General features: G+C 45.2%; 1 protein-coding gene across 6 annotated transcripts in view; it reads left to right on the top strand.

Annotated features, from left to right (window-relative positions):
* Positions 1-22,406, top strand: part of LOC110533442 (double C2-like domain-containing protein beta) — a 165,833-nt gene that overhangs the window by 135,282 nt on the left and 8,145 nt on the right. For 4 of the 6 annotated variants that reach the window (XM_090186059.1, XM_090186058.1, XM_090186061.1 and 1 more), the window contains one exon: positions 1,536-3,361. In XM_090186059.1, the coding sequence (XP_090042185.1) occupies positions 1,536-2,436 (901 nt within the window). In that variant the 3' untranslated portion in view covers positions 2,437-3,361. Of the gene's footprint in view, positions 1-1,535; positions 3,362-7,249; positions 7,377-19,252; positions 19,411-22,406 lie in introns of those variants that run through there. The other 2 variants (XM_090186062.1, XM_090186060.1) reach the window with 1 other exon arrangement.

Consider the following 22,406-nt stretch of genomic DNA (forward strand, 5'->3'; position numbering starts at 1 on the left):
CACTCCAATGTGAAGGACTGAGAAATTGTGCATGAGTTGACAAATCATGAGGCAAATCGGTAAAAAAAACAGCACTTTGCATTGACATATTTTAGTAAAATAAATTGAAAAGTGCTGTGGCAAATGCCTCCTCACGTTTTCTGGCGTCTGTATTGAGAACATTCTCTCTGAGTTAAATTAGATTTTTTTTTTTGCAGGGGAGACTAGATTGAAAAGGAAAGAATATGTCCTCATTCCTCTGGAAAAGCCACAAAACTAATGTCTATGCACCCTCGTCCAATTCAGATGTTCTATTCATTTCATAACCATGCCTTTACCACCCGTTTAATTCAACAGTAACAACAGAAGATGAGAAAGAACCCCAAGTGCATTACCCTGACAGCAGATACATGTCCTCTCTAAATATATATACTGTAGGTTTTAATCTGTACCACCACCTGTCCATAGGATAAATTGGTGACTGCTCAGTGAGGTTTCCAATATTGCTGCTACGATTTAGATATGCCCCTCATATGTGAAATGTAATTATCATTTGTTGTACAAAAGCCCATGTTTTCCCCCCACATCTCAGTCAATTACACACACAGACAAGGAAACTCATTTCACACTGCACAAGCTCAATGTAAATAGATGTACTGTACAGCGCACAAATGAGAACATTGGATGAGTGTGCTCGCATAAGCACTGTTCTTATACACACAATGTTGAGAACATGCTGGAACAGGAACCTTTTGAGAGCTCCTGCGGTCATACTGGGGATTGTATTGATTTTAATTTGCAACTGAATGAAGTGCTCGAAAAGAGGACAGAATCGTTCCAGATAATTAGCGAGCCCTCAAGGTGTTATGAGAGGTAGAGAGGGGCTCGCTGAGAAGAGGATGAAAGAATAATCTCTAACACTTTCCATGTACAAGCTGTATAGTCCCTGTTTTTTATGCACAGTGTATTGGATAACTTGCAATCACCATTCATAACACATCATCATGGTCTCCTACAACTGCCTGTATATGTGTATAATTGTTTTAAAGGCAAGAAGGCAGGCGGTTCATGAAGTGTTATTGACACATCACAATTTTATTTTATTTCAGCAGAAATAAATAAATTACTTAGAAAACTATTTTATTCAAATGGACTTACAGTACAGCGAGTGCACACATTTTTTGTATGTTAAACCCACAACCATGCGTCACGTTCTGACCTTACTTCCTTTGTTTTTGTCTTTGTTTTAGTATGGTCAGGGCGTGAGTTGGGGTGGGCAGTCTGTTTGTTTTTCTGTGTTGGCTTTTGAGTTCGGCCTAGTATGGTTCTCAATCAGAGGCAGCTGTCAATTGTTGTCCCTGATTGAGAATCATGCTTAGGTAGCCTGGGTTTCACTTTTGATTTGTGGGTGTTTGTTTCCGTGTGAGTGTTCGGGCCACACGGTACTGTTTTGTTTTGTTCACATCGTTTATTGTTTTGTTCCAGTGTTCAGTTTGTTTATTAAAAAGACATGAACACTTACCACGCTGCACCTTGGTTCTCCTCTCCTTCCCCAGACGACAAGCGTTACAGACACACCCACCAAAAAAGGACCAAGCAGCGTGGTATCGGGCAGCAGCGATCTCAGGACTCCTGGACATGGGAGGACGTCTTGGACGGCAAGGGTTGTTACACAACCGGCTCTGCGCATCTGGTCTCCAGTGCGTCTCCTCGGGCCGGCGTACATGGCACCAGCCTAACGCATGGTATCCCTGGTTCGCCAGCACAGCCCAGTGCGGGCTATTCCACCTTGCCGCTCTGGCCTGGCTACGGGGAGCATTCAACCAGGTAAGGTTGGGCAGGCTCTGTGCTCAAGAGCTCCAGTGCACCAGCCCTCCGGTGCAGCCCCCCGCACCAGGCTGTCTCTCCGTCTCCTCCCTGCAGAGTCTCCCGTCTGTCCTTAGCCGCCAGAGTCTCCCGTCTGTCCTGAGCCGCCAGAGTCTCCCGTCTGTCCTGAGCCGCCAGAGTCTCCCCTCTGTCCTGAGCCACCAGAGTCTCCCGTCTGTCCTTAGCCGCCAGAGTCTCCCGTCTGTCCTGAGCCGCCAGAGTCTCCCGTCTGTCCTGAGCCGCCAGAGTCTCCCCTCTGTCCTGAGCCACCAGAGTCTCCCGTCTGTCCTGAGCCGCCAGAGTCTCCCGTCTGTCCTGAGCCGCCAGAGCCGCCAGCCAGCCAGAGCCGCCAGCCAGCCAGGAGCCGCCAGAGCCGCCAGCCAGCCAGGAGCCGCCAGAGCCACCAGCCAGCCAGGAGCCGCCAGCCAGCCAGGAGCCGCCAGAATCGGCCTTCACTCCGGAGCTGCTGGAGTCTCCCGCCAGTCCGGCGCTGCCGGAGTCTCCCGTCCATTCGGGACCCGTGGCGTGGGTCCCCAGTCCAAGGTCGGCGGCGAGGGTCGCCACTCTAAAGAGGCCACAGAGGCAGGCTAAGAGGCGCAAAAAAACTATTAAAAAGACATGAACACTTACCACACTGCACCTTGGTTCTCCTCTCCTTCCCCAGACGACAAGCGTTACACCATGGCATTGCTAGCACTACACATTTACCAACTGGGCCACACAGAACTACTTGGTCTGTGAGGTTTCAAATGCTACAGGTAACTGCCAAAATAAAGGATACACTTGAGTAAATGAGGGTTATGTTTCACTAAATTGGATCATTCCAATATATTGGTATCACTCCGCGGCGGAGGGATACATCCAAGGTGAGGATTTACAGATTTACTCCCGTGTACACCTGTGTAATGGCTGGTCCGCCCCTATATATAGACCCCATGGCCGCGACACACGTTCTCTTTAATTTTCTCGGCAGACGTCCATATGGTTTGAGGTACAAACTTTCTAAAGATCGCTTGGTAAGTCACTGGTAAGTGTAATATCTTGCGTGGAAGTATACTCACTGGCTGTTTGCAGCTGGCCACGTGGCCAGCCCCTCTTGAGTGCTCCACTCGCTGCACGCGGTTGATCTGTATCTTCCGCCTGTGGTTTGTCGTACTTGTGTTTCGTTACCGTTACACTATGACTCCGTGTGCATCCATTAGTAGGGTGACGCTTGCTGCCACAAACTGTAATTTACCTTACACAACTTGCCAACTGGCTTGTTCTATGTGTCTGTTGTGAGTTACTTAAACATGCTGCTCCCCGTGTCCTAGACTGCTAATTACCCTGCACGTTTTTTTTCTTGTTCTTTCCTCTACAGAGTGTAAGAGTATCATGGTGGGCTTTCCAATACGTTGAGGCATCAACTTTGGAGTTCCTTAACGGAGTTACTCCATCATATGGTGCTGTTTTTACTGCTTGGATATTAAACCGGCTAGGTAATATTGTAGTTGGCGTAAAACAAAAAACAAATAAATCAAATCCATTACCTGGTTGCTGTTTTTTTTGCCTGCCTGTTTTTCCCACACGGGTCTTCCCTGTTTTTTGCAGAGCTACTGGGTAATTTATCCCTCACCGGGTTCCTATTCCTCCAAGCAGGTCACGACATACGCTCTCCCAGGGCGTCGGACCCCTGCTCCGTGGCCTTGCTGGCTTGGCTGAGCTTATGGCTTCCCTTTGTGACTGGTGTGATGGTGGCATTCACCCTGGAGATCCGCATACCTCCTATATGCATTGCCTGTGTTTGAGCCATGCGGAGAGGGCGGCGGAGCGCCCTACTGGATGCCTGTTTTGTGTGGTGTTCTCAGAACGCCTGCGCCTGGCGCGATTGGAGGCCATGCATGAGTGGGTCGACCAGGCTCGGGCTCAGGCTGGGGATGAGCTCCCTCCCTCAGGAGTGGTGCGCCAGTGAGCTGTTAGTCCCTCTACTGGGCCAAGTAGCCTTCCCAGGAAGCGTAGCCAGAGCAACCGCAGGCAGAGCCCATCTGCTGCCATTCCTGGACGGAGGCAGGAGTCGGACCGCTGGGACCACCTTGAATGGAGGGCGCATGCCCTGCGTCAGGAGTTTGAGAGCTTCGATGGCGACAACAGCTATTCTCTGTTGGCCAGTGATAGGCTGTTCCTGGGGGACTATACTAGCAATGTTCACCACCGTGAGCGGGGTTACCAGGCTGAGAGGCCATCAGAAGCCGGCAGCGGGGCTTCATCGCCCCCAGGGGCTCGAGAGGCTATGAGGAGCCTACTCACTCGGGTAACAACTACACTGGACATCAAACTGGTGGACAGTGATGATTCTCCATCTGTCCGCATCTCGTCTGAGTTCCGCAAGGCCTTGCAGGAGAGCTGGGCCTCTGCCAGGGGGCGCTTCCGACTCTCTCCTGCACTAGTCGCCAATCAGTCGCCAATCAGTCGCCACTGAAGACACCTGCTCCTTTTCCCTAACCCAATCACATCCCCTTTCCCTTCGTTTAAAAACCCAGTCAGTTGTTTTCCCAAACTCTCGTCTCTCTCTTCTCTCTCTCTCCCCCTCTCTTTGTAAGGAGCTATCTCAGTAAATTTAAGTTGTCTGTAGTTATTGGTTTCGGTGGTGGAGTTTAAACACTTGATCGATGTATATATCATAGAAGAGTGTAATTGTTTTTAGGTCAGCTGTTTTTAGTCAAGACGTTTGTGTTTTTAATATACAATGTTTTTGTTGTACTGTATGTGTGTTTATAGTTTTGTTTAATGTTGTGTTAGTGTATGTAAATTGTTTTGTCTGAAACGTTGTTCCCTCTGATGTTATTGGACCAGGTCTCTCTTGGAAAGAACCTGTATAAATAAAGGTAAAATAAAAAAATAAAAAATTATTCTCACTGTTCCTTTTCACTATTATGATATGTATGAGATATGTTACGGGTCTCGTTTCCATCCCCCCTAGACTGCAGGGCCAAAGGGATTCGTAACAAGTGGACCATGCAGTTATGTTGCGGGCGCAGAGTCACTCGGCCTCCAGGAGTACCCGACCATAATAGTTGCCATGGTCCTCCCGGACCGGGAGATTATAGGGTGGAACCCGAGACTGAAGCCGGGAGCCCCAGAATCTTTGATGCGGACTTGAAAGCCACATATGGGTCCCTCTGCTCTCTTGCCAATGCGGCCATGCTGCTGCAGGTCTACCTGCTGACTCTTTTGCCCCGGCTGCTGGAGGGCACAGAGGAGGTCCTCCGGAAAGCAATGGAGGTGTCTCGCCTGCTTTCCCTGATCCAGAGGGATGTGGCCCGCGCCAACGGACGGGTCATGGCGCAGGTGGTTACCTCCTGGCATCATCTCTGACTGGCCCAATCCTGTCTACCAGCTGCTCTCCAGAGCACATTTGCCACTCTCCCCCATCACCCCAGGGCTGACGTTTGACCCAGGGGTTGATGACATTCTGGACAAGGCCGATAAGGTTCGGGGGGACTGAGAGACCCTGAGATGATTCATGCCGCCTCCTCAGGCCCCGGGTCCAAGGCAGACAGACCCACCCCCAAGGCAGTCGCCACCCACCTGCACCCGAGCGACAGTGAGGTCCCTCTCCTGCTCCATTGCCTCATGCTGAGAGAGATACAGAATGCGTTGGAGCAATTACCTGTCAACCGTCACCACCATAGAGACGTGCCTGGGGAACCAGGCGCTCGGGGCGCCAGAGGAGAGGCGGGCCCCGGCAGGACCACTGACACACCCTTCCCCGGCCTCGGCTAAGGGCAATGTGGGCAATGTGGGAGGAGGATGTGGAGTTCCCCTGGGTGTTGTCCACAATGCTCGAGGGGTACCGACTTCAATGCCGGTGCTGGCCCCCGTCCTTCAGGGGCCTTTTTGTCACCACGGTGGCCGACCCCCTGAAGAAAACCCTGCGGCTGGAGATCTCCTCACTCCTGGACAAGCGTGCCATCCACAGGATTGAGACATCAGAATGGCTAGGTGGGTTCTACTCCACTTATTGTGTGGTCCCCAAAAGAGACGGAGGGTTTCGACCAATTCTGGACCGCTGCAACCTCAATGGGTACTTGAAGGTACTGAGGTTACACATGCTGTCCCCAACCCACGTGTTGTAGGCTGTGTCCAGGGAACAGTGGTTTGTGAAGCTGGACCTGAGGGATGCTTACTTCCAGTACCTCCGATTCGCTTTCGAAGGGGCAGCTTACGAATTCATGGTTCTTCCCTTCGGCCTCTCCTTGGCAGCCCGCACTTTCACAAAGTGCATGGACGCTGTCCTGGCACCTCTCATATCCCAAGGATTGTTGACCCTCAATTACCTGGACGATTAGCTGATTTGTGCCCCAATCAGGACCCAGGTCCTGTCAGACAGAGACATGCTCTTGACCCATATCGGCGGGCTCGGGCATTACTGTAAACGACAAGAAGAGTCGCCTGACGTCCACCAAGAGGGTGGCCTTCATTGGCATGGAATTGGACTCAGTCCTCATGAGAGCACGCCTGCCCACCAGAAGGGTTCAGGTGATCTTATCTTTTCTAAGATGACAATGACCCCATCCACAGGGCATGACAACTATGTCAACTGGATGACATGGCCGTCTGTCACCAGATCTCAACCCAACCCAACGCCCTATTTAGCCACTTTTTGTTGGTGTTTCCTTTATTTTGGCGGTTACCTGTACATGAGAAAACAAGGATCAACTTAACACTGAAATATCTCCAGTAGTCTCAGAGAGGAGGAATAGGTATACAAATAGAATTAATAGCAAGGGGGTTTCCATTCAAGTCAATGATGGCATAATGGGTGGACTGCAGCCATTTTGAGTGTGCCCTTTCCTAGGTCAAAGTTATACAGGTTAAGACAACGTTGTCACAAATATTGGTCCCAAATGTTGCAAAGAGTTATGGGATATTAGAATCCCGTTGTCCTACCCTTCCCATCTCCAACCTAGACCCATACCAGGAAGTAGAAGTTGGAAGTGTACCCTTCTATCTGTACTGTGATTGGTTGAGTCAACTCAACTGACATTACACAAAACACATTCCATTGCATGAGCCACATCAGTTAGCGTCATTTGAATGAACATTCTACATTACCATGGCAATCCAGCATCAGTTGATAGAACATTCCCATAAACCATGGAAAATTTGCATCACAGGTTTATCAGTCAACTGCTGCTGCTGACTCTTTTTCAATGTCTCCCCATTTTTCCTTCCTCCTATCTCTCTTCTGCGCTCTTCGGATTTTTCTCTCTCTTATAACTGCTTTGTATCTTTTGATTGATCTGAATATGGTTGAATGCTTATTATCCTCCTATCCTCCCATGCCAAAATCTGACCCTTAATATACTAATCTCTCTCTCTCTCTCGTTTACTCTTTCCTCTCTCTCTTGTTCTGTACTTTCAGGATTTCAGTGTGTGATGAGGACAAGTTCCGCCACAATGAGTTCATCGGAGAGACACGCATTCCCCTCAAGAAACTCAAGCCCAACCAGACCAAGAACTTCTACAACTGCTTGGAGAAACAGCTGCCTGTAAGTTATCTCCAATTTGCCTTTTTCATCCTCCCCTTTGAATCCAAATGTAAGCATTTCCTAAGGTAAATTGGTTATTTGGTCTCCACTGCTAAATTACAAACCTCGACATGTAAATGTTATGTTCTGTATGTACATTTAATTTGCCTAAATAGAAATCTTACCTACGGTTGAAAGACATCAATACTGTATGTCTTCTGTTATTAGTAAACAATGAGCCTTGAAACATCTCACATACAGCCCAAATCCTTAACTTCATGAAACAACCACAGTAATTTCAATGAAACACCACTTACTGAGGGGTCTGTTCAACACTGCCTCTCTCCTCTAATTAATTAAGCAGGTTAACAGCATTAAAGACCAGAGAGAATGACGGTTTCTCAAAATCTATTGGACAAGCAATTATATTTACCAAGGACTGAGCATGGATGCAGGAGGCATATGATTGACTCACAAGTGCTACTTACTTAGTGCACTGGAGGCTGTTATTGTCATCAAAATAGCTATTGTGTGGTTATTTTACGTTACTGTTGCTAGTCAAATATGGACAAGCTTCTTTCACATACAATAGCTCCACCTTAAATTTCAATTGAACTTGAGATCTACTAAATCGATCTTTTGTTTAGCTGCAAAATGTGATTCTCTAAACTTTCTGAAAATGTGGGTTGCTGTTTCCAAGAACCTTAGTTTGGGAGCATTACTTTTTACGAATGAGCTGATTGATAGGGTAGATATTGATAGCTTTTCAGAGCCCTTTCTAAATATTCACTCTTTTATCCAAGCGTGTCGGTAAGATCTCCTAATTTCATCTGGTTTAGCGGCGCTCACAGAAATACTTTTCTCTTACCGTCAACGACACAATCTGCTCTGAATACTCAGAGAAGGCTTAGCCCTCGACTGAACAGCACTGTCTTTTTCGCTGGCTTTCCAATGGACAGCCTGTGGATTACTGAGCTATGTGCTGCTGACGCACATACACACACACACACACACACACACACACACACACACACACACACACACACACACACACACACACACACTCTCACTCATTCACTCACTCTTCTCATTCCTCAATTAGACTCTTCCCTTTATTGTTTAATTAAAAATAACCTATGTCTAAAGCTTTCTTCTGGCTATCACCTCTGCTACCACAGCTTCTACTATGTATGCATGCACGTGTGCGCGTATGCGTGCGTGCTTGTGTGTGTACGTCACTGTTTTTGTTTGTCAGTGTGTGTGTGCAGACCAGCTGGGCTCTTGCAGCCAGCCTCCCACCTGTATTCAGCTGCTTTGTAGCAAAGCACCCCAGCAGGGGATAGTTTAGAGAGGGTCTTAGTCAGGGTTGCACAATTAATCAAATTCACATTGAAATCGCAAAATTGACATGCAATATCCATGCATCATGCAATATTTTGAAATGCCACTCAGTCACGCGTTGCGTCCTTTTTATAAATGCTGAACAAAATTATGAAGGCAAAATGTAAAGTATTGGTCCCATGTTTCATGAGCTGAAATGAAAGATCCCAGAAATGTTCCATATGCACAAAAACATTATTTCTCAAATTGTGTGCACAAATGTGATTACATCTCTTTTAGTGAGCATTTCTCCTTTGCCAAGATAATCCATCCACCTGACAGGTATGGCATATCAAGAAGCTGATTAAACAGCATGATCATTACACAGTTGCACCTTGTGCTGGGGACAATAAAAGGCCTCTCTAAAAAGTGCAGTTTTGTCACACAACACAATGCCACAGAAGTATTTTTTGAGGGAGCGTGCAATTGGCATGCAGGAATGCCCACCAGTGCTGTTGCTAGAGAATTGAATGTTCATTTCTCTACCACGTCTGAGACCAGCCACCTGGACAGCTGATGAAACTGTGGGTTTGCACAACCAAATATTTTTTGCACAAACTGTCAGAACTGACTTCAGTGGGCAATGCTGGAGAAGTGTGTTCTTCACGGTGAGATGTCAGACAGCACGTGTGGCGTTGTGTGGGCGAGTGGTTTGCTGATTTCAACGTTGTGAACAGAGTGCCCCATGGTGGTGGTGTGGTTATGGTATGGGGAGGCATAAGCTACAGACAACAAACACAATTGCATTTTATCAATGTAAATTTGAATGTACAGAGATACCGTGATGAGATCCTGATGCCCACTGTCCTGCCATTCATCCACCACCATCACCTCATGTTTTAGCATGATAATGCGCAGCTCCATGTCGCAAAGATCTGTACACAATTCTTGGAAGTTGAAAATGTCCCAGTTCTTCCATGGCCTTCATACTCACTAGACATGTCACCCATTGAGCATGTGTGGGATGCTCTGGATCGACATGTATGACAACGTGTTCCAGTTCACACCAATATCCAGCAACTCCGTACAGCCATTGAAGAGGAGTGGGACAACATTCCACAGGCCATAATCAACAGCCTGATCCAATCTATGCAAAGGAGATGTGTCGCTCTGCATGAGGCAAATGATGGTCACTAGGGTTGAATATTTTCCCGGTATTTTACAAATATTCCATCCCGAGAATAAATAAATGTTCTTCCTGCTAACCCGGTATTTCCCTCCAAAACCAGAAGTGTCATTCAAAAGCATTATAAAGCATATAAATATGCTTATGTCTGGATTTGATTAAAGCTTTGATTGAAATTCGAGCCTGATGCTCCCTGAGCCTGATGAGCCATACATTTTATGAGCCCTACATTAAAGACATTTAATGAGCCTAAGCTCAAAAAAGCCCAAATGATTGTGCCGTTAGCTAGCTACAGTGCCTTGCGAAAGTATTCGGCCCCCTTGAACTTTGCGACCTTTTGCCACATTTCAGGCTTCAAACATAAAGATATAAAACTGTATTTTTTTGTGAAGAATCAACAACAAGTGGGACACAATCATGAAGTGGAACGACATTTATTGGATATTTCAAACTTTTTTAACAAATCAAAAACTGAAAAATTGGGTGTGCAACATTATTCAGCCCCTTTACTTTCAGTGCAGCAAACTCTCTCCAGAAGTTCAGTGAGGATCTCTGAATGATCCAATGTTGACCTAAATAACTAATGATGATAATGCCTCTAATGCATGCCTCTCCTTCATGTCAATATGCCTTGTCCATTGCTGTTCTGGTTAGTGTTTATTGGCTTATTTCACTGTAGAGCCTCTAGTCCTGCTCACCATACCTTATCCAACCTATTAGTTCCACCACCCACACATGCAATGACATCTCCTGGTTTCAATGATGTTTCTAGAGACAATATCTCTCTCTTCATCACTCAATACCTAGGTTTACCTCCACTGTATTCACATCCTACCTTACCTTTGTCTGTACATTATACCTTGATGCTATTTTATCGCCCCCAGAAACCTCCTTTTACTCTCTGTTCCAGACGTTCTAAATGACCAATTCTTATTGCTTTTAGCCGCACCCTTATTCTACTACTACTCTGTTCATCTGGCGATGTAGAGGTGAATCCAGGCCCTGCAGTGCCTAGCTCCACTCCTATTCCCCAGGCGCTCTCTTTTGACGACTTCTGTAACCGTAATAGCCTTGGTTTCATGCATGTTAACATTAGAAGCGTCCTCCCTAAGTTTGTTCTATTCACTGCTTTAGCACACTCTGCCAACCCGGATGTTCTAGCTGTGTCTGAATCCTGGCTTAGGAAGACCACCAAAAATTCAGACATTTTAATTCCAAACTACAACATTTTCAGACAAGATAGAACTGCCAAAGGGGGCGGTGTTGCAATCTACTGCAAAGATAGCCTGCAGAGTTCTGTCCTACTATCCAGGTCTGTACCCAAACAATTTGAACTTCTACTTTTAAAAATCCACCTCTCTAAAAACAAGTCTCTCACCGTTGCCGCCTGCTATAGACCACCCTCTGCCCCCAGCTGTGCTCTGGACACCATATGTGAACTGATTGCCCCCCATCTATCTTCAGAGCTTGTGCTGCTAGGCGACCTAAATTGGAACATGCTTAACACCCCAGCCATCCTACAATCTAAACTTGATGCCCTCAACCTCACACAAATGATCAATGAACCTACCAGGTACCTCCACAAAGCCTTAAACACGGGCACCCTCATAGATATCATCCTAACCAACTTGCCCTCTAAATACACCTCTGCTGTTTTCAACCAAGATCTCAGCGATCACTGCCTCATTGCCTGCATCCGTAATGGGTCAGCGGTCAAACGACCTCCACTCATCACTGTAAAACGCTCCCTGAAACACTTCAGCGAGCAGGCCTTTCTAATCGACCTGGCCGGGGTATCCTGGAAGGATATTGATCTCATCCCGTCAGTAGAGGATGCCTGGATAATTTTTTTAAATGCCTTCCTAACCATCTTAAATAAACATGCCCCATTCAAGAAATTTAGAACCAGGAATAGATATAGCCCTTGGTTCTCCCCAGACCTGACTGCCCTTAACCAACAAAAAAACATCCTATGGCGTTCTGCATTAGCATCAAACAGCCCCCGTGATATGCAGCTGTTCAGGGAAGCTAGAAACCATTATACACAGGCAGTTAGAAAAGCCAAGGCTAGCTTTTTCAAGCAGAAATTTGCTTCCTGCAACACTAACTCAAAAAAGTTCTGGGACACTGTAAAGTCCATGGAGAATAAGAACCCCTCCTCCCAGCTGCCCACTGCACTGAAGATAGGAAACACTGTCACCACTGATAAATCCACCATAATTGAGAATTTCAATAAGCATTTTTCTACGGCTGGCCATGCTTTCCACATGGCTACTCCTACCCCGGTCAACAGCACTGCACCCCCCACAACAACTCGCCCAAGCCTTCCCCATTTCTCCTTCTCCCAAATCTGCTCAGCTGATGTTCTGAATGAGCTGCAAAATCTGGACCCCTACAAATCAGCCGGGCTAGACAATCTGGACCCTTTCTTTCTAAAATTATCTGCCAAAATTGTTGCCACCCCTATTACTAGCCTGTTCAACCTCTCTTTCGTGGCGTCTGAGATTCCCAAAGATTGGAAAGCAGCTGACCAGAGCACCTTCTTCCACATGTTTGGTGTGTTTGGTGTGTCTCCCAGGTGGCTTGTGGCAAACTTTAAACAACACTTTTATGGATATCTTTAAGAAATGGCTTTCTTCTTGCCACTCTTCCATAAAGGCCAGATTTGTGCAATATACGACTGATTGTTGTCCTATGGACAGAGTCTCCCACCTCAGCTGTAGATCTCTGCAGTTCATCCAGAGTGATCATGGGCCTCTTGGCTGCATCTCTGATCAGTCTTCTCCTTGTATGAGCTGAAAGTTTAGAGGGACAGCCAGGTCTTTGTAGATTTGCAGTGGTCTGATACTCCTTCCATTTCAATATTATCGCTTGCACAGTGCTCCTTGGGATGTTTAAAGCTTGGGAAATCTTTTTGTATCCAAATCCGGCTTTAAACTTCTTCACAACAGTATCTCGGACCTGCCTGGTGTGTTCCTTGTTCTTCATGATGCTCTCTGCGCTTTTGACGGACCTCTGAGACTATCACAGTGCAGGTGCATTTATACGGAGACTTGATTACACACAGGTGGATTGTATTTATCATCATTAGTCATTTAGGTCAACATTGGATCATTCAGAGATCCTCACTGAACTTCTGGAGAGAGTTTGCTGCACTGAAAGTAAAGGGGCTGAATAATTTTGCACACCCAATTTTTCAGCTTTTGATTTGTTAAAAAAGTTTGAAATATCCAATAAATGTTGTTCCACTTCTTGATTGTGTCCCACTTGTTGTTGATTCTTCACAAAAAAATACAGTTTTATATATTTATGTTTGAAGCCTGAAATGTGGCAAAAGGTCGCAAAGTTCAAGGGGGCCGAATACTTTCGCAAGGCACTGTATACACTACCGGTCTAAAGTTTTAGAACTCCTACTCATTCAAGGGTTTTTCTTTATTTTTTATTTTTTTAATTCTTCAAATAGCCAACCTTTGCCTTGATGACAGCTTTGCACACTCTTGGCATTATCTCAACCAGCTTCATAAGGTAGTCACCTGGAATGCATTTCAATTAACAGGTGTGCCTTCATAAAAGTTCATTTGTGGAATTTCTTTCCTTCTTAATGCGTTTGAGCCAATCAGTTGTTTTGTGACAAGGTAGGGTGGGTATACAGAAGATAGCCCTATTTGGTAAAATACCAAGTCCAAATTATGTCAAGAACAGCTCAAATAAGCAAAGATAAATGACAATCCATCATTACTTTAAGACATGAAGGTCAGTCAATAGGGAAAATGTCAAGAACTTTGAAACTTTGAAATTTCGTCAAGTGCAGTCGCAAAAACCATCAAGCGCTATGATGAAGCTGTCTCTCATGAGGACCGCCACAAGAAAGAAAGACCCAGAGTTACCTCTGCGGCAGAGGATAAGTTCATTAGAGTTACCAGCCTCAGAAATTGCAGCCCAAATAAATGCTTCACAGAGTTCAAGTAACAGACACATCTCAACATCAACTGTTCAGAGGAGACTAGGTTAATCAGGCCTTCATGGTCAAATTGCTGCAAAGAAACCACTACTGAAGGACACCAATTAGAAGAAGAGACTTGCTGTGTCTTTGTGAGACGCGGTGTGGGTGAACGGATGATCTCCACATGTGTATTTCCCACCATGAAGCAAGGAGGAGGAGGTTTTATGGTGTGGGGTGCTTTGCTGGTGACACTGTCTGTGACTTTTTAGAATTCAAGGCACACTTAACCATTATGGCTACCTCAGAATTCTACAGTGATACGCCATCCCATCTGGTTTGGGCGTAGTGGGGCTATCATTTGTTTTTCAACAGGACAATGACCTGGTTGTATGGCCTATTTGACCAATAAGGAGCAGGATGGAGTGCTGCATCAGATGACCTGGCCTCCACAATCCCCCTACAACCAAATTGAAATTATTTAGGATGAGTCGGACCGCAGAATGAAGGAAAAGCAGCCAACAAGTGCTCACATGTGAGAACTCCTTCAAGACTGTTGGAAAAGCATTCCAGGTGAAGCTGGTTGAGAGAATGCCAAGTGTTTGCTAAGCTGTCATCAAGGCTATTTGAAGAATCTCAAATATAAACTATATTTGGATTTGTTTAACACTTTTTTGGTTACTACAAGATTCCATGTGTTATTTCACAGTTTTACTGTCTTTACTATTATTCTACAATGTAGAAAATAGTAAAAATTAAGAAAAACCCTTGAATGAGTAGGTGTTCTAAAACTTTTGACCTTTCATAATATTTATCCTAATGTTATTAGCGTATCTGCTCTTTTGTTGTCCTTATCTTCATCATTCTAATGACTCCATGAATAATAAAGGAATATAATTAGATGCAGAAGGCTTTCACATGCATAACCCATCATTAATTAGCTAAATACACAACGAATAATGCATTGAATTAATTCCCTGAAAGAGGTGGGCTAGGACATCTACTGTATATATAGAGCTATATATAAATCTAGAACAGAATGATCTATTTTGGATGCAATTTGAATGGACTTAATGGAGAGAGAGAAAGACTGCGAGAGTGGCATGCACTGATTTAAAGCAACAATATTTGAGTGATAGACTGTTTTAAAACTTGAAAAATACAAAAATCTTTACAATAAAAAAAATAAGGTGAACCCCAAAAGCCAGATGGATATGGGTAAATTAGACGTGCATTCGGTCTTTATATTACTGTAGCATAGACTTTGCTGCAGCAAATGTAGGCCTTCCTGTCACAAGAAAAAAAGTTATGATGATGAGATGGTAGGTCTACATGCATTGTGAACTACGCGCCATACTGAGATGGGCTGTCTGTCCCCACCCTGAGCGTTGATGATTCATCATGTGGAGGACGTAGAGAAGCCAGATTTAGATTTCGCATATATTTTAAGAGTTCCATTTCACGCCATGCTGTCATATACATAATATATTATAATTGACCTGTTTCTTGCAGTTATTTATCCCAGGGAAAAGGGAGTGGTTTTGGGCTGTAAATCCAGGTAAATCTCGGTATCTGGTCACACCAGATACTGACTAGCCCCTGCTTTAAAAAAAAGTATCTCTGACCAACAGATGCATATCTGTATTCCCAGTTATGTGAAATCCATAGATTAAGGTCTAATGAGAGGGAGTGAGAGTGGCTTGTTCACACAGCAGCCAATAGCAAAACCGGGACAGGCAGATACTTTCATAGCAGGAATCAACATAATGCATAGGCTATTACTGTTGACCAAGTAATGGTTTTAGAACAATCTACAGGAACGTTGTGTAGCAAAATCACAGACAATTACAGACGTAGTCCTCCTCAGTCACTCTGTGTGCTGAGTACCAACTTGAAGGTAGTTTAGAGAGGGTTTCAGTCCTCCTCAGTCACTCTGTATGCTGAGTTCCAAATGAGGGTAGTTTAGAGAGGGTCTCATTTCTCCTCAGTCGCTCGATATGTTGAGTACCAACTGCAGGTAGTTTAGAGATGGTCTCAGTCCTTCCTCCTCAGTCACTCTGTGTGCTGAGTACCAACTGATGGTAGTTTAGAGAGGGTCTCAGTCCTCCTCAGTCACTCGATATGCTGAGTACCAACTGAGGGTAGTTTAGAGAGGGTCTCAGTCCTGCTCAGTAACTCAGTTTGCTGAGTACCAACTGAGGGTAGGCTAGAGCAGGTCTCAGTCCTCTGTCACTCGGTATCCTGACTACCAACTGAGGATAGTTTAGAGAGGGTCTCAGTCCTCCTCAGTCACTCGGTATGTTGAGTACCAACTGAGGGTAGTTTAGAGAGGTGTCAGCCCTTCTCAGTCACTCTGTATGCTGAGTACCAACTGAAGGTAGTTTAGAGAGGGTCTCAGTCCTCCTCAGTCACTCGGTATGCTGAGTACCAACTGAGGGTAGTTTAGAGAGGGTCTCAGTCCTCCTCAGTCACTCTGTATGCAGAGTACCAACTGAGGGTAGTTTAGAGAGGGTCTCAGTCCTCCTCAGTCACTCTGTATGCTGAGTACCAACTGCTAAGCCCTCCCCTTACCTTTAGTGTGTGCTTGTATCCGTTGTCTGGCTCTCGTTAACAGCACACACTTCTGGTGTGAAGATGGCCTCATAGCATTCAGTTCCTTGGTTTGCCCTTGTTTGTTGATGGTTGTTGTTGCTCTGTCGTTCCCTCTGTATTCAATGCTACAGGTCTTTTACAATCTAGTTTTGACTCAAGGGTACTCTCTCGTGGACAGACTCCATTAACATAAATGGTATCGTAATGTCTGTCAAAAGACTGTGGGTTATGACGACTAATGAGAGACAGTTGTTCCTGTGTGTAGGTTTTTTAACATTTGTTATTTGAACAAATCACGATTTAGCGGGTGTGTGCGTCTTTAGAAATTCAGAAGGGGAAGGGACATTTGGCCTATAGCCCAAAACCTTCAAAAGACAGGGCTGTGGAGCTACTGCCCTGCCTCTGCTCCTCACACTAAGTGTCTTTTCTTAACATCTCCCCCGAAAACCTAATCTAGTTTCTAACACAGTTATACAAGATTTTAGTTCTGGGTTCACAAATTTAACAAAAGTGATATATTTGATTCATTATCAAGGTTAGGGTTGCAGGTTTTTCAGAAATCCCGGTTGGATATTCCCAAAAGCAGGAGGGAATAAGCAAGTATTCCAGGATCCTTCAACCAGGATTTCTGGGAAACCTAGGAATTTTGGGTAAGTTACCAGAATGTTGATTCAGCTTAGCTCTAAAAGATGTGGTTTAACAATGACCAAGGTGTCGGCTACATGACAAACAGATCCCCCAAGGCTACATAGTTTTTACCTTGACCATACACTGGAAATGAGAATAAATCGCCTTCAATATTTGGGCTGAATTATTCATAGCCGTTCAAGACAACACCGACAAAAATTGGAGCTGAGACTTCTGTCCATGATTAATTCAACTGAGGTTGGCAGACACTTTTCCCCATCAAGCAGGGAAGAGAGTCCATTACATATTTGGTGCTCCAGTGTTTTTGGGGGCAAAATGTAGTATACTGCAGGGATCAACACAAATCACAACAGAGGGATATCAGGGGAGAAAGCTGTTGACCAAAGCAAGTCAATACACTCCATCATTGCGCGGCCGTGCTGATCCGCTTGATGCCGTCAAAGGATGTTGATGTAGATGCGTAACCAGGGACAACAGGACAGGGTTGATCAGAGAGTGGTCAGGTTGAATCAGGGGTAGTAGGGGAGGTGGCCCCTTGAACTCTGCCACAGCTGATCTGGGATCGTTCTACGGGGTTGGACTTTGAATGGTGACAATCTGCTCAGAAGAAATTTGTTGATTCTCATTCCGTCTCTTGTTAGTCACAATATTGATGCGGGATGCTTTCTTCTACCTCAGCAATAAAACACTTTGGGTATTTCCAGCATGTTTGTGAAACATTGTGCTCTTAGGAACACTTACACACTTTTGCTTTAGATTCACAATATTGTGTGTTCCACGATGAATAATGTAACATATGTCAGGGAATTTCCACAGTAGAAGATATAAGAACTTCAGACAATATGACAATGCAGTGTACATTCCATTTTATCTGTCCCCTTTACCAATGTCCAATTCTCTACTTCTTCCTTTTTTGTTTTTGTGCACTCTCCCTCTCTCTCTCTCTCCATTCATTGCCCTTACTCTTTGGTCTGCGTTTTGACTTGCTGTTATAATTTTTTTCTCCCCCAACGATGATTCAGTTGGCCTTGAAAGTCTCTCAGTTTCAGCAGTTCATTTATTCTATTCAAATTCTCCACTGCACGGTTGTTTTCCCCATCGCTCATCTACTGTGCTCTCTCACCGTTTGAACCGGGAGGCTGTTTGAGGGTGTCTCTGTAAAACCCAGTGCAAACGTAAACTAGTAGTCACACAGCAGGGCGGGAATTATCAGACTCCTTCTGCACAGCAAATTAGCTAGCGTCATTAGCCCAGAGTTCTGGGCAAAGTGCATTTCCGATAAGGTGGACAGTGAATCGGTAAATTTGCACATCTTTTTTATTTTTTATTTATTTATTTATTTATTTATTTTAATTTTTACCCCTTTTTCTCCCCAATTTCGTGGTATCCAATTGTTGTACTATCTTGTCTCATCGCTACAACTCCCGTACGGGCTCGGGAGAGACGAAGGTTGAATGTCATGCGTCCTCCGATACACAACCCAACCAGCCGCACTGCTTATTAACACAGCGCTCGGAGGCTACACCGTGCACCTGGCAACCTTGGTTAGCGCGCACTGTGCCCGGCCCGCCACAGGAGTCGCTGGTGCGCGATGAGACAAGGACATCCCTACCGACCAAGCCCTCCCTAACCCGGACGACGCTAGGCCAATTGTGCGTGACCTCCCGGTCGCGGCCGGCTACGACAGAGCCTGGGCGCGAACCCAGGGACTCTGATGGCACAGCTGGCGCTGCAGTACAGCGCCCTTAACCACTGCGCCACCCGGGAGGCAAATTTGCACATCTTAGGTTTGGAATGTAATCGAGATTTATGGGCACATGGTATTAAAGTAACTGCGAAGAGTTGCGCTGTGGCCGTGCAGTCACTTGTGCCAAGTATGGACTTTGAGTGTCTTGCATGGAGATTGATTATAGGTGTAGTCTAAGAAGCACACAGCAATACTCACTTTGCAAAATCAAACTCCAAATCAGGTCACAACATTCGATTAGATTCCGAAACTGATCCATGACATGTAATGGGTTGTGGAAGTGAATATTAACCATTGTAACTTCTAAACTGTTGATCCAACTGTTGGACTTCAAGAAGATCCACTTTGCATCAAAATGTTCTTAATAATGATGGTGGTATAGGATAGAGTATATAATGTGTAATACACTATGCTCATTACCTTTGACCCCTGACCCCTGTGTGTCCCCAATCCTTACCCCGCAGATCGACAAGACAGATGACAAGTCCCTGGAGGAGCGAGGGCGTATCATGATCTCCCTCAAGTACAGTTCCCAGAAGTCTGGCCTGGTGGTGGGCATCGTCCGCTGTGCCCACCTCGCCGCCATGGACGCCAACGGCTTCTCAGATCCCTACGTCAAAACGTGAGTTTGTCACACATTCTCGAGATAGCACACGTTCCCAAACACACGCACTTCAGACCTCTAGTGGTACTGGATTGATGTTTGCTCATCATCTCTTAGGTCTGTCTGTATGGAATCAAGCTCTGGTTTATTACTTTTTCTCTGTTTTTATTAGGGTAACAAAAGTTCCCTCCATTTGGAAATGTTGTCTGATACAATACTAGACTAAAAACATGATGCATCTCTACATCGCCTATCAGCCAATACCTCTTTTGAATATATGCGAAAACTCAGATTACCCTGATAACATCATTTACTTTGACATTTAGCCAAAGGATATCGCTAAGCCTAGGGCTGGCAATCATTGCTAGCAGACTAAAGCAAGATCCAAATTCACCACGGTGTATAAAGTCCCTGGAACAAAACAGCTACCAGCAGTGCTAACATTTCAGCGGTGAATCTCCTGTGATTACTCCCCAACATGAAAGAGATGTACTGCGCAAGAGGCCATCCTGAGGGCTGCAATTATGAAGGGGTGTTCTTTTAATCACACCTGAACATTACTGTACTTCTTTCATCTCGCTGAATGGTGGAAGTGCAATACATTACACTGACAAGAACTCCACAAAAACAATACACTGGGCACAGACCTCAATTCAACGTCTATTCCACATTGGTTCAAAGTAATTTCATTGAAATGACATGGAAAAAACATTGATTCACATCAGTGTGTGCCAAGTGGGAAAGGAGGAAGACTCATTGAGAGAGAGGACAGCAATTCCAACCAGCGATGGAGAACCACTCCCCAAATCCTGAAAGACTTGCAACCCAGATAATAGATTTACAGACTCCCTTTTATGAGGGCTTGAAGGAGGGTTGCATCCCAAATGTCTCCCTATTACACAACATAGGGAATAGGGTGCTATTTTAGATGCAGCGGAGGAGTATGCTCTGTTGAATAGAGAAGAGCTGCAATGATTTTCCTGTCCTCCGACACCCAATGTCTATGTCATGGCTGTCTGGCTTCAGAAGGCTGCCGGACACTGAGTCGCTCCAACCCACTGTGTTGATGATAAGCTTGGCTTTTGTACTGGGCCTGTAGCTCTTTTGCACACACAGACACACACACACACACACACCAGTTGACAGGGCAGTGGTCCCTCTGAGTGTTACACGTGGTCAAAGGAAACGTTTGATTGACAGGCTGGGTGAATGTATGACAAGCGCACGCAGCATTTAACATTGCACAGTGGTGAGAATAGAGACTCATAAATGCTTTAATATAGTCTGTGTTAAAGGGGTTTGGGCACTTTATTGGTTCTCTCAAAGGCCTTCTACATTTTCAGTGTCAACTTAGATTATAGAAACCCCTGTATCCCCTCTGACTCATTCTTTTGTCTTCGTTGGCATGCCAAGGCTGCGCTGCCGGCTTTATTGACTATGTATGGCCCAAACAGTGTTGAGTGACTGGCTTCTCTGCAGGATTTTTTGTTTTCAAATGAATGAGCTCGACATCTACACACAATTAAAGCTTCAAACTAGCCATACTCCCCTTTGAGTCTAGATTACAAGGAAGTGAAAAGTTGTGCAACGGTGAAATATTTTTAATGGCTGCTCTAAATACCCTGATAATGATCAATTAGACACCCAGGAGCAATGAGATATGGAGATTATTGCACAATGTGAAATATTGGTATTTCATTTTGGGGAAACTAATCCTGTTCATGGTTCCATCACTTTGATAGCCCCAAAGCAAACTCTTATAATTATCCCTGATTATTCAACTTTATAATAGAATTATATAGTTTTGCTCTAAAATGGTAAATTGTGTGGCCTGGCTGGTCTAGCAGTGATACCGCATGCTCCAGCACACATCTACAGTGTTAGTGTGGGTTTGAATCACACATGCTGCTTACGCCAAATCCTGACTCTGCCATCAGCATGACGCAACAGGAACTGGGATTCGTTGGGCCAGCCACTTTTTCCACTCCTCAATTGTCCACTTTTTTCGATCACGTGCCAACTGGAGCTGCTTCTTCTTGTTTTTAGCTGATAGGAGTGGAACCCGGTGTGGTCGTCTGCTGCAATAGACCATCCGTGACAAGGTTCGACAAGTTGTGTGTTCCAAGATGCCGTTTTGTGGCCCGCCTGTTAGCTTGCAAGATTCTTGCCATTCTCTTTCAACCTCTCTCATCAACTAACCGTTTTCACCCACAGGACTGCCGCTGACTGGATGATTTTTGTTTGTCGCACCATTCTTGGTAAACCCTAGACACTGCCATTCGTGAAAAGCCCAGGTGGGCTGCCGTTTCTGAGACAATGGATCAGGCGCGTCTGTCACCAATGATTATACCACACTCAAAGTCGCTTAGGTCACTCGTTTTGTCCATTCTAATGTTCATCCGAACAGTAACTGAATGCCTTAATGCCTGTCTGCCTGCTTTATATAGCAAGCCATGGCCACATGACTCATTGTCTGTAGGAGCGATCCATTTTCATGAACGGTGTGGTGTACCCAATAAACTGACAACTGAGTGTATATCTACATAAAATCACAGTGCAATGCTCTGCGGTAATCATTTCTTTGCTATACTATTACCATGGAACAAGATTATTCAAGATTAAAATAAAATACCTACAGAGCAGCCTCCATAGGTATCCAGGAGCTTGGTCATTCATTTGTCAACTGAACATGAGCACATCCACGTACAGCACTTATGGGAATCTTAGATCGGCTAATTCATTGACTGGATTGTGGAGACCTGTGTTTTCTTCACATGGGGCCTTGTAAATGGGATTCCCTCTGAACTTGAATGAGGTTTCTAGCAGCTAATGGAATTCCTCAGTCTGAAGAGCTAGAGGCTGCTATAGTCTGTAATAAGGTTCAGAGAAAATCTCTCTTTCCTGCCACAAGTGAGATCTGTATATTACTTTTAGGGAGTAGAGACATTTTATTTTACCCCGTGTTCTTCCTCAGGCACTGTTGAGACTAGTACATTTTTGACACTGTAGCCATT

This window comes from Oncorhynchus mykiss, chromosome 10 (assembly GCF_057628025.1).
Source record: "Oncorhynchus mykiss isolate SJ-2025 chromosome 10, ASM5762802v1, whole genome shotgun sequence".
NCBI lineage: Eukaryota > Metazoa > Chordata > Actinopteri > Salmoniformes > Salmonidae > Oncorhynchus > Oncorhynchus mykiss.